General features: G+C 43.6%; 1 protein-coding gene across 1 annotated transcript in view; it reads right to left on the reverse strand.

The window, feature by feature from the left end:
* LOC306791703 (dolichyl-diphosphooligosaccharide--protein glycosyltransferase subunit STT3B) overlaps positions 1 to 15,088 on the reverse strand; it is a 71,587-nt gene that overhangs the window by 35,895 nt on the left and 20,604 nt on the right. Inside the window, exon 2 of the mRNA XM_079288564.1 lies at positions 5,382 to 5,490. Coding sequence (XP_079144690.1) covers positions 5,382 to 5,490 — 109 coding nt within the window. The remainder of the gene's footprint in view (positions 1 to 5,381; positions 5,491 to 15,088) is intronic.

A 15,088-nucleotide genomic window follows, 5' to 3' on the forward strand; every position in this document is an offset into this window, starting at 1 on the left:
TTTTTTGTCGTGCAATAAAGCGGTTTCAGACCAAAGCAATTTTTCAGTCTCGACTGAGCGGATCATTGAGTCTAATCTGAAAATAAATGTAAGACCGTCTGGCAGAAAATGGATGTTGAGGGGACCAGAGTTAATATTCATAAAGAGAAACGATCTACAGATCTGTAGCCAGATCTGCTGGAGAGGAAGCGATGCATTACGTCAGTGTACAAAAACCTTGCACAAAACCCGAGCTTTGATAAAAAACAGCATATGCCCTCGCGTGTCCTGTTTGCAGATCAGTCTTGCTTGAGGGGTAGTCTGCTGAGTAAAGTAAAAAAATATCTAAAGCAATGTTCAACTACATTTGAGCAGAGATCAGCACAACTCGCTATAATCTTCTTCTAATGAACCATGTGTGAATTACTCTGCAGGTTTTTTTTTTACTAATACATTCATGATATGCCAATAAAAGTATTGAGAGGAAAGATGTGAGCTGTGAATGCTTTGTATGCTTATTTTCACGCAGAAGACAAGGCGTCGTGTAAATTAACTTAAAAACTATTTGCCTTGCAATTCTTATATCCAGTTTAATCAGGAGTTTCAGCTCCCCCCCCCCCCCCCGATGGGTACAAGGCCTAAATCCATGTACTGTAACAGAACAAACACGTCCGTTATTACAAGCTAGGCCTGTCATATGTAATTACAATTAGCTGATGGTAATTGATGATAATGGATGGGCTTGGGATTAAAATTCCTTGCTTCTCTTGTGCAGTAGTGAATACTACATTCAAACATTAGCATGTAGCGTGGCTCCTGCTCCCGCACCATCTGCTGGGTGCTGTAAATGATAACGGCATCCGATAGCGATGCACAACATTAACATGGCTCGCTGTCTCAACTGAGCCGAGGACTCTCCAATCAGCCGACACAGAGAAAAGGAAAGAAAGAAAGAGTGAGAAGGGACCAGGAGTCACGCTAGAGAAGCCGAGGGGCGGGCTCTATCCCAGCCCGGCCTAATAACAGACACGTCGGGAGACATTTCCACATCTAATTGGCACTGAGGACCCTGGATTATGTAGACCGGATACATTAGCTGGTGCAATTACAGCTCTCGCGGTTCACAGGATGCAGGGTTGAGAGGATGAAGTTGGAAGAAGAAATGCAGAGGGGAGGGGAGGGCGGGGGAAATGGGAGATAAATTGTGTGTAATCGACGCGTCGCATTTTTCACTGAAAAGGGTCAATGGTTCACAACAATCGCTGCTGCTGGTAAGCAGGGAGGCACCAGCAGCCGGGGGGAATCTGTCAGGTGAACAGCTCACTGTTGCTACTGGATTGTGACTCAAATCCATGCTGCCTGGCGCAGGCTTATGGGACTCTATGGTATCCTTGCACTGCCTTGGCCAACCCCAGACACGACTGAAGACCAACACACGGAAGGTCTGCTTCTCATTTTTCTTGCATTTACCACTAATGAGGACGTAAACACCGACTACATATCAATATGTTTGAGTGATCCCGATGTGCTCATGAATATTAACAGTGTGTATAGATCTGATTCTTTAAACTATACAAGCACATGCATGTCAGTATTTATTAGTGGTGTCACGGATCACGGATCGATCCGTGATCCGTTCGGATCAGCCCTCACGGTTCGGATCAGCCCTCACGGTTCGGATCAGCCCTCACGGTTCGGATCAGCCCTCACGGTTCGGATCAGCCCTCACGGTTCGGATCACTTGTGAACCGCGGATCATTCGAGTATTTTTTTTCACAGTGTAATCATCACAGTGTGTAATGAAGTTCTACTGCTGCTGTTCCTTTTCAAGTAACAAGTCCCTGAATATCAATGCAGAGTGTCAGTGAACAGATATAAGCAGTAGTGTGTTCACGTGAACGGAGCAGCTTAGAAGCATTTAACGGTGAAGTCATGGCGAGCGGAGGAACGTCAGAAGCCGCGGCGTCATTTAAATCGCAAGTTTGGGAACATTTTGTCTTCCCTGTAACGTATAATGACGGATGAGGGTGGTGGACAAAGCGTTACGGATGTAGGCGTTATTTAAAGAGAAAGACACACGACAACGGCAAAACATCGGCATGTCCACACATATGAAGAGACACCATCCCGTCTGTCAGCGACGGGGACACTCCGGTGTAGAAAACAAAGGATTTCTAAATCTGGTTAAAATGCTTGAGCCACGCTACGAAATCCACTCACTTCAGTGTGAAGCTGTTCCAGACGTCTATGAGAAGGAAAAGACTGTAGAGACTGCTTTCACCACGGCGGAGTGATTCTTAGTCCGGTGCTGTAGACACGCCCCCTCTGTGAGCGTCACACAGACACACACCTGGTTCAGGTGCTGACAGAAGTATCAGAGTGGAAGCTAGATGGGCCCAATTATATTCCAGTCACCACAGAAAGGTCGACCCTCTCCCCAGACAATGGAGATATTCTCATCTTTTTGAAAATAATGTCACAGTAATGTAACATTATTGTGTATTTGAATGGCATAACCTGACAGGAAGTAAACATAGACCCAAGTTGTTGACGAGCAGTTCAGTTCAGTGTAAACAGTGGAAGCTAGCTCACTGGCTGTTTCTTTCTTTCAGTATTGATCAAAGGACGAGGATATCAGAATTGAGTATTCTTGAATGTCTTATTTTTATTTATTTATTTCATTTTGTTTCAAATTGGACATCTTCAATATTTTTGTTTTCATGTAAGAATATCGCCCAAAGTTCTTTGCTTTAAGTGTTCTTGAAGTTCTTTAATGAATAAATGGAAAGCAAAGTTATATTTGTTTCCTCCCCTTTTCTTTGTTGATCCGAAAAATGATCCGAACCGTGACTCCTGAACCGTGATCCGAACCGAACTGTGAGGTTTGTGATCCGTGACACCCCTAGTATTTATGTTTGTTAATTGTTTGGGGTCACAGGCACTTTAACATGATTATTATGATTTAAAGCAGAACTTTATGCCAGACTGATGGACTGACTGCAGACAGTTTGCTGCTCTGGTTATCCTTTAATAAAAAAAGGATTGAAACTGCAGATTTTGCAAATCCCCCATAAATTCCTGCCATGGTGAATATAAAACTTCCATCCATCCATTTTTTTGCCACTTAAGTAGGTCAAATTCACAATGCCTAAGCAAAGTAGCCCAGACTTCCCTTTTCCCCTAGTCAGCATCTACCAAAGCATTCCCAGGCCATGTGGGATGTTTAACACCCCCCCCCCATGCTCTGGGACTGCCTGTGATTTTTGCCAAGGTAGACGAGCCTGGTCATCTCCACAGAGAGGTGTGTAGGACCCTTCCTGGTCAGATTCCCAAACCGCCTCAACTAGCTCTTTTTAAAAACACAAAGGAGCTGTGGTTCTACGACAAGATGTTTCGGTCACTCTTTTCTGAAAGAATGAGCCCAGAAACACTCTGTGGCAAAAAACCCATTAAAGCGGCTTGAAACCCTGATCTCATTCTTTCAGCCACTACCCAGAGCTCATGACCACAGGTGAGAGATCAACTAGTAAATTCACAGCTTTGACTTCAGGCTTAGCTACAACACCCACATGACTGGGAATGCTGCACCAATTTGCCGGCCAATCTGAGGCCTCATCTTACCCCCACTCATGAACAAGACCCCACTTCACTCGTACTCCTGCACCTAATGCTGCGTTCACACCAGTCGCTTTGATTTTTTGACGCACTGCAAAATCGCGTCCAATGCGCCGCCGGTCGTGTTCACACCAAACGCCGCAAAATCGCGTAGCGCCGGAGAGGGGGCGTGGTTTATCGACTGGAAGCCGTTCACATGGCCGTCATTTCTTTCCGCTTTCAACCGTGAAAGGAATAAGGATAATTGCTGCTTTGTAAGTGTTGTGGAAGTCCCTCAAACGTCGGAATGCCAAACGCTGTCATGTCTGGTTCATAATATTGTTCAGAGGAGCTGCGTGGATTTCATCGAGCTGTATTCACTGTCTAGCAAGCCACCGGTCGCTGTTTACTACAGCTGTAGGAACACAACATAAGCTGGTTTGGCTGTGATTCAACCGAAAATAAACCGACAAAAAGGGACTCCAAAATAACTACATAATGATGCCGATTTGTACTCGTCTTCTCCGACAAAAAGGGACTCCGAAATAACTACGTAATGATGCCAATTTGTAGGCTACTTGTCTTCTCAATGGAGCTCTGATGGATCGGTGCTAGGCTATGCTAACATCGTAGCAGCTCCACCAGCACTCAATAACGTCATGTTGACGTAAATACAGCAGCGTCTATTCATTGTTTGTACCGTATGGTTTACACACACACATGCATACACATAGTTTGGTCCGGTCTCTGTTGATATGAGGTATCGTAGAGCTCTGGGTGAACACACACGGCTACAGGATTTATTTCCTGATTCAACAACGGCAGGAAGCCAGTGATGACAGGGGGGAGCAACTCAACGCTGGTAGGCTATCGCGCCACAGCGTCACGCGATTATTTCGCAGAAGTTGAAAAATTTCAACATGCGCGTTGGCGATTTTGCGGCGTCCAACGCAAAAACGCGTCCAACGCGCCATCGCAAAATCGCGCCAGTCTCATCACGTCTGTACATAGACTTTGTATGTAATCTCGACGCGCGTCAAAAAATCAACGCGACCGGTGTGAACGCAGCATAAGCCAGCAACTTTCTCCTTTGCTGAACGGGGGGGCAATCTAGCAGAGAGTTGCTGACTCTCATCCAAACCACTTTAGTGTCTGATTAAGCCAACAGCGCTCGGCAAAATGTGGCGATGTAATCCTGAGATAACCGCGCTGCTGTGCCTTTAGATTTTACCATTAAAAAAAGAAAAGAAAGTGGGCAAAATCTTGGCAGAGCAAAATGTCTTCTACAAAATATCTTTGAGAGCTGTGTATGTATCCACAGCAATAAGTCATTCTGGCAAGCGAGTACTGCATCAGTGGCCCCGGTATCTCCTGTGCCCAGACCTCCTCTACAAGACCATCTGCAGGACATGGTCGTCAGCCATTTCCAAGTATTAAAAAACCAAACGCAAATTGAGCTCCATGGCCCCCTCCAGTGTTCTTCCAAGATTAAAGATGGTCCATGACCAGGAAGGAAGCGGCACCACTCCTCCTCAATCTGAGGTTCATCAATCGCCTGGAGCGTCCTTTCCAGAAGCCTTACATAAGACCTGAGAGGCTGAGCTGTGTGATCACAACCAGAAGCTGCTGGAGCACATCTTTTCTTCCGTTTAGTTTTTTTTGTGCGAACCATCCACCACCGTCTCATCTCATTTCAATCATTTATTTTCCTCAACTTCACAAGAACGCAAGCGAATCTAGAATTAGTGAACAATGATACAAATAATGAAACGTTTGGCTCGACTGCGTCGGTTTGAGGAAAAACTCACCGTGCCGCCAACGATCCTGCCCAAGGGGTACCAGGCCCTCTCATCGAACCAGTTGAGGAACTCGTAGAAGCCATTTGTGGTGAGATGGTGCGTCGATCTGTAATTGAACCTGAAGCAACAGAAGAAGAAAAAAGGGCTGGCTGAGTACAAGCACACACAAAGAAGAAACATAATTTTCCATTTATAGACCATAGTTTGCCAAAAAACGTTATCGCTATTGACGGACCAAAAACACTTAACCAGAGGAAAGAGTTATTTCCTCTCCAGATTTTGTGAAGGCGGTCTGAATGGGTAAGCTGCAGAGACTTTGCCTTGTTAGAATTGGGGCGATAAAGCCTCCATTCACTGTGTGTGCCTTTGTGTCGATGCCAACGTCTCTCGGGTCAGCCTTCGGTTAAAAAACTGGAGATGAAGGGCATTTGTTTTTCCAGAACAAAGCCTGCTTATTGCACACAGATAACTAACTGCAACCACTGGCTGAGGTGACACAGGCGTAAAATGGGTCTGGTGCAGGGAAACAGAGAAAACGACACACGCACACAAAAACCCAGAGAATAAATATTAGGAATATTGGCGTAAAACGGGCCTTTATTCGCACCGTGGCGGCGGTAATCCGGGGGGGTTGGAATGCTGTCAAGCAGCAGAACGAAAAAGCTGACACCGTCGAGAAGAGTGCTGCCAAAGAGAGCGAAGCAAGCGTTCAGTACATTTTCAGAGGCACCTCCTTTGCTGCACAGCTCATTAACGTGGGCTTCTTTATGGCACGTTCAGAGGCTCATATACCTTATGCTCGACACTTCACGCATGCAGACCCTATCGCGAGGCAGGGCGGTTCGCGAAAGGACAATTACCTGTCTTAGCGGCCTCTAAAAGAGGCGTACAGCAGAGGACAACGGATCATCAGACATGAATAATCAGCTCTTTCACACACAAAGGGAGGTTCTTTGATTCAGACTAGATCATGTAGAACAATATCTTCAGCCAGTAAACATGGTGCGGTTACAGCAAGGGGCCAAAACAGCTACAAAACAACACAAAGCCATGTTTTTGATTTAGCATCAACAACCGTAATTGTTGGGTTTCAGACATGCATGCGTGGCTGTTGTGCTTTCGGCAATTGAAGGCTGGGGAGCCACAAAACGGTTTGAATTTGCATTTATGGACATCTTCAAATCAAAAGCTCATGGAAGGTCTTAGGCGGACACATCACATTTAACACAAACACAAACTATGATCAGATGTTTTATTCATGCACATGCAAGCATTTCAAATGGGTTAAAACTAATGACGGGGTCTGCACCTGAATCCATATCTGTGCCAAAATGTTATCAATCGGTCCCTTGGACTATGACCCCATAGTCACCTAAATCTCGACAGGTCTGTGAGACATCCTACTACCCAGACAGACAAACAAATAAACTGGTCCTACTTGGTCAAGGCAACTATGAGCACATAAATTAAAAAAAAAGGTACAAGAAAGAAATTACAACACAGAACACGCGAGCAAAAAGAGGTATACCGGTAGCTCATAAGAGCACAAGTAACACAGGCCGGTCAACAGCCAATCAGATCAACAGCTTTTCCTCACTTCTTTTTCTTAAAGTGATACCTAAAAGGCTAGTTATTCTAGTCTTATTTTCTCTTTTGCACATTTACTGTTGCTGCAAAGGTATTGTTTTTTTAATTTAATTTTTTATAAATCAGATTAATGGATAAATATTGTAGATGCAAAATGGGTAGAATACTGGATTACTAAATTAATCGATGGCTTCAGCCCTGGTGTGAAAGCAAGTAGGACGAGTGGAGTGTGTGCCGCTTACACTCACAGTCAGGACCGTGTGTTTAAAAAGGTGCTGGCATGAGGTGCCGCTCACTGATCATCACAGGGTGCCTGGGTTTCTACCTGAAGGAGCCGGAGCTCTCCTCCCTCGTGCTGGGTCTCCCATCTTTCTTCCGGAAAGAGCATGTGGTGGCCAGACATGAGTCATCTCCAACCCAATGCTAAGAACGACAAATTAGTTTGCAACCTTTTTTAATATGTAAATCATCTACTACTGGTGTCTTATGTGCACATATAAAGCAGACGGGGGGTCGACGCATTTGACAGGTTGCACTGAAAAACACACATTTCCAAGATATTTTGATTCCAGGAACGGATAGCAATCTTCAAATTGAGTGACTTCTCCAATTCTCCTTGACAGCAGTTACTCATTAGATGAGTGAGTCAGAGGCAAAGTGATCGGAAATTAGATGTGCAATATTCTCCCTGGGATGAAAGAAATGTGAGAGAGCAAATAAATAAAGTATAACAGTCATTGTGCCTGTTAAAGTGATCTTGAGAAGCTATTGAGGAGTGGGTGCCAGTGTTTATCCTTGGGGCTCCGTGGGTAATCATATCACTAAACAACCAGAGGACCAGGGCCCTGAATCTGAGCACAGTACAGCCTCTATGGCAAACAAACCATCCGGCTGGAATGCAAGAGTCACACAGAAGAGAATACACTTCCATTGTACTTTCAGCTCAGGTTTGTGTTGGCAAGAATAAATCACATTTTTCACAACTGAAGATTGAATCTTGTGATCGCATCTTCCTTCCGAAGCTCATTTTACGGCACACAATTTGCAGCGGCCAACCAACCCGTTATTTTAAAAAGTCAGATGATGCTCTAGACAATACATTTGTCCTTCTACTCTGTGAATCTATTTACATATGTACTGAGGTGTGCCAAAGACCCGTAATGTTACAAAGCTGCAGAGGCAGCCAGGTGAGAGAGAGAGAGAGCGAGCTCTACCACAGTGGGACTCTGAATGCAGGTGGAACTGAGCGGCCACGTTTTGCCTCGTTGTTCTGCAGCTGTCAAACCAGTGACGCGGAAACGAGCAAATTCAAAGAAGGCATTGTACAAAAAGACAACTATGCACGCTGCCTGGGCGTATCCGCAAAAAAAAAAAAAAACATTTTCCAAAGATCTCGTGGACAGCCGAGCGGAGTGCTTTATCCCTGCCCTTGTCACTTTGATGGGGCGGATAATGTAGCTCTGCCGTGCACATTAGCAATTTAATGCATAGCTGCCAATATGGTCTCGGGCCACGGAGCACATGATGACGAGTGATGCCGCTGCAGCACCTCCCGACCACCAGCGAATGAGCAACACACCTCTAATAGCGTAAAAAATTTAAAAAAAATTTAAATTGACAGCTGGGAGGATGAAGGGGAAAATGGGCCCTAGTTCAACCCCTCAGATAATATCTCAAAGCAAAAAACGAAAATTAGGAGAGGCATATTGTGCACTTTAGATCTGGGCCCCCTGCGTGCACCATAATTCATTTTCATCAAGGTCCGTTTCACTGATTACCAGTTTCCTGTTGAGATAGGGCCATCATCATCATCAGCATGACTAAGTGGGCTCCATTGCTGTTTACGAGCCAGTAATGCTTCATTCAGTATCGACTACATCATCAGATGCATCGTTGCCCTTATTTCCCCCCACTGGTCCGTGATATGGTGAATGCGTAAATACTTTTGGTTCCAGGGGTGTAATCACCACCCCGACTAATTAGCCACCTCTGACAAGCTCTGAATGAATAACGTGGAATTTTATTTTTTGAAGGCAGCAGTCTTGAAAGACAAGGAGCTGAACACAGGAAGCCTAAGCAAAGGGTTCGCCGTGAAAGAAGAGGTCCTTGATAGATGACGGTGGAGGTAATTGGTGCTCTGTACTAATCACAATATGAGGTACGAGACACGATTAGGGCAAGGCAAAGGATACTTGTTGGCTGTAAAAAGATATAGAAGATAAAATGGGAATTTCTGGAGGATGGAAAAGGTTGATACAATGTAAAAGAGATTCAAAAGTAAGAAAGACGGAGACAGAGAAACAGAACTTCAACTGATCTTTAACCTGTTGCTGTAAAGGGCTGGTAGCTTGTAGATTCAGGATCCAGCTTTTGGACCCTTCAGAGGGACGGATCCTCACTTGGACATCACATAAACCAACATCATCCAGTTACAGAACCGTCTCATGAAGCCCTACCGGCGACTGTAAATGTGTTTCTGATTAGGCTCCAAGAGAAGCCCCTGACTCACTGTTTTACAATAACTTAAAACAGGATTACAACCATCTGCACCCTACGGCATTAACCTTTTAACGGTGTCCCGATAGGATTTTCTGGTTGGATTACCCGAGAATTGCACGATAGTTACTTTTAAGTCCCAATGCACGCTTTCCTGTCCTGTCCCAAAACTAATACCTCCATGCTGGTTGGAAGGGGTCACACTAACTGGCTCACTGGACACTGACAGCTGCCAAATAGCTTTAATAATGCTGAGTGTCCTCCACGCCTGCCATCTTCTGACAAGGTGAGGCATCGCGGCATTTTATCTGGCAGCCGTATCACTTCAATCCAAGGGTGGTGTGTGTGTGTTGCAGCTGGTTCAATGACCCAGTAAGGTAATTGCATTCTGTGTCTGCGTGATGGTAATATTGTGCACATGGTACTCGACGTCCCTTAGTAAATCTGAAATAAGATATCGTCCTGAATTAATTACTAGCCTGGCACCTTCTGCAGCAGGTTCAATGAGGCCCCGTCTCAGCTGATGGTTGTTTTCAGAGACCGGAGCAGCAAAAGCACACGAACAGCATCGTTGGGATATAAATACCATACACCGCTAATTATTGCCAGGTAGACAATTAACAAAACCCAAACAGGCAAGAAAAACAATAAATATTTTAATTTCAATGTGTGAACACTTGCTGACAGTGCAGGGAGCATTCTTCCAATTGAATCTCGAGTGCAGAGCTAATCTGTTGAGATGAAGAGGTCCAGGATGAGCCATACAACCCTAATGCTCTTGGAAATAACTCCACCACAACAGAAATGTCAATAGTAAACACTCTCCTGCATGCTCAAAACACAAATTTAAGAAGGTTTTCATTTTGTTCTTCAGAAACATCAGCGGCTGTCTTTACCATTAATAAGTTGTTACAATAATTTCAGAGAAAACGTGTCGGTCATTGTCCAAAGACCATACCACGGCCAAAAACGAAGACACTCTGTGGTAGGTTTGGCTATCAGTACGTGATACATCCAAGGCAGGGGTGTCAAACTCATTTTCACTCTGGACCACATCAGCATCACGGTCGCCCTCAAAGGGCCGGTTGTAACTGTAAGACTGTATTAACTGTAAATAACTTCTCCTAACATATTGTTAAATGACTCTGCATTTGATTATAGTTTATTCAAGTGTACAAATATTGTACATGCATTTATATAAATGAAAAATGATATTTAAACACATTTGTTATTATAACATAAATCATTTTAATTGAGGGTTAAGAAACCCACTTGACTATCAAAGATCAAACTATTAAAGAAAATAAAGACAAATATCAAACACAAGTCTGCCTTTTAATTCTTGGACAATTTGATGTTTTTCTTGGAGGCTAAATTTAGCTCCGTGTTTGGTGTCAAAATGCCGACGTGAATTGTATCCTTCATCACCGACACGCCTCATAACACAGAAGACAGACACGTTTCTCTCCTTGAAGCACAAACTTGTATTCACTTTCCCATCTTTCATTACATTTTCTTCCCTCTGCATCAATTTTTCTCTTCGTGGACATTTTGGGATTATTTGTCGATCTTTTTCAATTGTTGGTAAACCGCTTTACGGGCTGTTGCCTCTCCTGTCCACCTGTTGTGATAGTTTTAATGTCGGTACACAGACAACAGCATGTCTCATGATTTCAACTTTCTATCTCATAATTTCGACCATGGGGATACTTTTATTTTCAAGTCAAACTTTTAATTATTTTTCCAAAAAAAAAAAAAAAAACACTTTTTAAATTATTTTCAATTGTTTTGCTGGCGGATTCGCGGGCCACATAAAAGGCCGTGGCGGGCCGGATTCGGCCCGCGGGCCTAGAGTTTGACACATGTGATCCAAGGGGTCAACAGGGTGGATGCAACGCTTCTGCGGCATATTGGATTGGGAAATGCCGTTATCCGCATTACCCAGTGGACACACAGCTTCCGTTCACGTGACGGCTATGAAATGAAGTACTACATTGGTACCGTCATCGTAATTCTCTTAACGATGCCCAGCACTACTCTGTAGGATGTGTTCGGAACCTTGCGAGAAACGAAAAAAACATATTGACACTGGAATTCCAATTAAAATGCTGGACTGATTAAATGTGCATTTGTATCAGTGCGTGGCGTTGGATTGATACAAAAAGTGCCACTCTAATCTAAGCTTTTCTGAATGAAGCAGCTGGCAATGGTAACACAAGCAGATGGTTTGTGTTTTTCTGCCGTGGTGGGGTGCAAGATCATCGTGTCAATACGCAAAGAGCCAAAAGATTGCCTTTTGGAACTAATGAATGAAAATTGAAAAATGACATTGCGTCCCGAGGCAACGAGACATAATGGCATAAATATTGACTTGCCGAGGGGAATAATTTCAATACACATTTCTGTGCTCCAGCTTTAACTGGGAATACCCAGTAGACAGAGAGCAGCCATAAACTAGCTTTGTTTATTTGCTCCAGCACCACATTTTGACAGTCAAGATAAAGATTCCCACATAAAACAATTTGGGTTATTCATTTCTGAAACAGGCCACAGCCTGATAAAGACTTCCCTTTTCCGAGGTGCTCTTCGATGAATCTCTCTTTTACTCCAATAGGAAATGCGTGACGAAGCTTGTGGTTTTTAAAAGAATTTCGGATTTAGAACGTGCTACTTGCAAGTGTAAAATACTCAGTGTGAGCTATTTGAAGGGCCAATTAGCCATTGAGCTCCACATTTTCCTGACACCAGATTTAGCAGAGTCATTTCTATTGACATCCTAATTATCTTTTCAGACTTTTCACACGGCCTCTTATTCACACCTGTGTGAGAACAGCTTGGCGATACCCGTCACAATGACACTTAGAATGCCTTCTGGGTCTAATAGAACAATCGATCTGGAATTAGGCTATTTCCTTAGCCGAGCTAGACAAGATGCTTACACAAGCTGTAAGTAGAACAGGAGAGGCGCGTAATAATAAATCATCCAAACGGGGCAAAGAGTGCACAGTGATCACGCATGCAGTAGTAGCAGCAGCGGTCCCATAACACAACGAGCTGGACACGACGGGTGAAGTTGCAAACATTTCAGATAGTCATTTGTTAGGCTCGCTATTCTTTAGAATTGCACTTGTAAAATTAAATCTTGCTTCCCTTTTGGCTGCATGCCTGTGACAAGCCAGGAGTGATGAGGTAATTAAAACAAAAAATAACATTTGAATGAAAAATATCAGTTTTGTCAATGATGTTCAAGAACAAAATTGAATCATTTTAACAATATGTTCACTTATAACCTTAGATAATTCAGATTATTCATGATATATAAATTTAATTACAACCATGGATGTATTTCTAAGGAATACAGTCAAACTCTGTTCCTATTAAAAAGAAAGAATAGGCGACAAAACTTTAAAAAGAAAAGAGTACAACACTTTGGAGAAAGAGAAAAGTGCGTGTTTATTTCTCCTGCATCAGGTGGGCCTGCTGCTGCCAGTGAAGGGTGCGGGGCAGTGGAGGTCTATTAAGAAACTTCAAGGTACACAGAATGGCTTCACATTCCACAGCCTCCTGCATTCTGAACTAAACGACTACAAACAGATTAGTGATCACAACAAAGCTCGGCGGGATTCTAACGGCTCTCCGCGATGCAATGATGAAGAAGAAGAAGAATGTGCCTGGACAACTGAGTCCAATGAGGCTGAGCCGGTCCTACAACCAGAACATTTCTACAGTCTGTAGAGGAATGACACTGTTCTACTTATTAACTACACAGTTTAACTAATTTATGAACGTCACAGTGAAAACAGCAGAATCTTGGGAAAATAGATTTGCTTGGAATTTCAAATGTAGCACCTTTAAAAAGGTGTTTGTTTTAAAAAGCACCCTAAAAATAGGCTATAATTACAAGGGGGGGACAAACAGACTGGGGGTCAGCGGTAATAGGCAGGGGTCGAGATTAGCAGCACTTGCAAAAAAGAATTTAGGCAGATGTGCGGGGAATCCATCAATGACAGAACCATTAGGTCGCTGTGCTTTTTGTGTTCGATAACACTACAGAGGCGGCCATGTGGCACACAATTAACCAACTCGAGCTAGGTTAGTATTGATTGGTAATTACAGAAGATGGATGAGAAATCTGCACCCCAACCAGTATTGGCTTCACACCACAGCAATTACTGAGCAGAATGCATTGTTAGGCCAGACGGGTGTACGAGTACAGCGAGACGAGGCGGCCTCCCTCGCACCGGTATTAAGTCGACAGTGTGCAAAATGTAAACTGCAAACTCGCTGAAAGAGATGTTTGGACTGATGCTAAACAGTCTTCAAGTAGGCCCGATCACATGCTTAATATTCCACTGCATGTTTGCAGAAATGCAGCTGAATCTGTCAGAGTTCAAAGCAAACTGATCGTCTCTTAAAAGATTAAGCTCCTCTTAGTGTTGGCTGTGATATTATGAATTCCCCACGAAGCTCAGCTCCCCAGCTCCCAAGAACCCCAAACTGAACCGAGACGGAACACGGAAACGAAGTGGCAAGCAAAGCATTCACACATGAATCCCCCCCCCCCCCCCCCCCCAACGGATGGTCAAGAATAGACTCCCAACAAACTCACCTGCAGCAATGATTTCTCCTGCTAATTTACTGAACATATTTGGGTCGTCTTCGTATTCTCCTCGGTAAAAGGCGAGGTTTAGCAAAAAAGGGACTGAAACATCCTCCACAAGAACTAATTACATAAGACAACCTATGCAGAGACTGAGCTTTGAGCATGTTAACAAAACACAAACAACTAAATGTCAGCTGTTTACTAAGCAATAGAGCTTAAGCATTTCATTTGCGACCTATAAACATTTCGCAGGGTCTTAGATTTCAGGGGATCTTTCCTGAACTTGAGTCAAAATACTACAGTTTCAAGACCTGCACTAGCCACCCATGTGCATACAAAGGACAAATCCTGTCTGATTAATATATTGGGTTGACAACTGATGAGCGGACTTCAATTGCAACAGATGTTTTCTGCGACAGCCAGATGGACAATTAGAAGCTTGGTTCTTAGTGCTGCAGATTAAGAGCATGCAGAGAGATGAGTGTCACTAACTGCAATGGAGACACGCTGGGTGGCTGCAACATGATGGGATCAATGTAATATAGATTTCACCATATGCTGTATAATGTTGATGTAGAGAAATTGCACCTGGGGGGTTATGCACTGTAAATGCCATTAAACCTGTAATCATTGTCTAAAAATAAAAGAATAAAAAGGACGAATGGTGGAACATCAGTTCCCTTTACCGAGTCAATAGCCGGTGCTCATCACTGAGAGACCAAAGAGGAGCAGCTCACTTTTAAACCATTGATATACATTTACATGAGCCCTTTCAAAATTGAGGTACCTGGTCGGTTTTCAGTGTTGAATTGATGGTTTAACATTATGAAAAATGGATAGAATTAAATTCAAGCAGGCATCCAGATCTCTCAACAAGGAAAATACCCGTGAGCAGAGACCCGATCAAATATGCTCAACTGCACGCTTTGCTAAAAAAATTAAATAAATAAGCGAAGAGCCAAAGGCAATACAAGAAATTAAGTCTACTGTGATTTCTGTCCCTGGACTTGAAATGCTGTTTCAGTCAGCC

This window comes from Melanostigma gelatinosum (genome assembly GCF_949748355.1).
Source record: "Melanostigma gelatinosum genome assembly, chromosome: 17".
NCBI lineage: Eukaryota > Metazoa > Chordata > Actinopteri > Perciformes > Zoarcidae > Melanostigma > Melanostigma gelatinosum.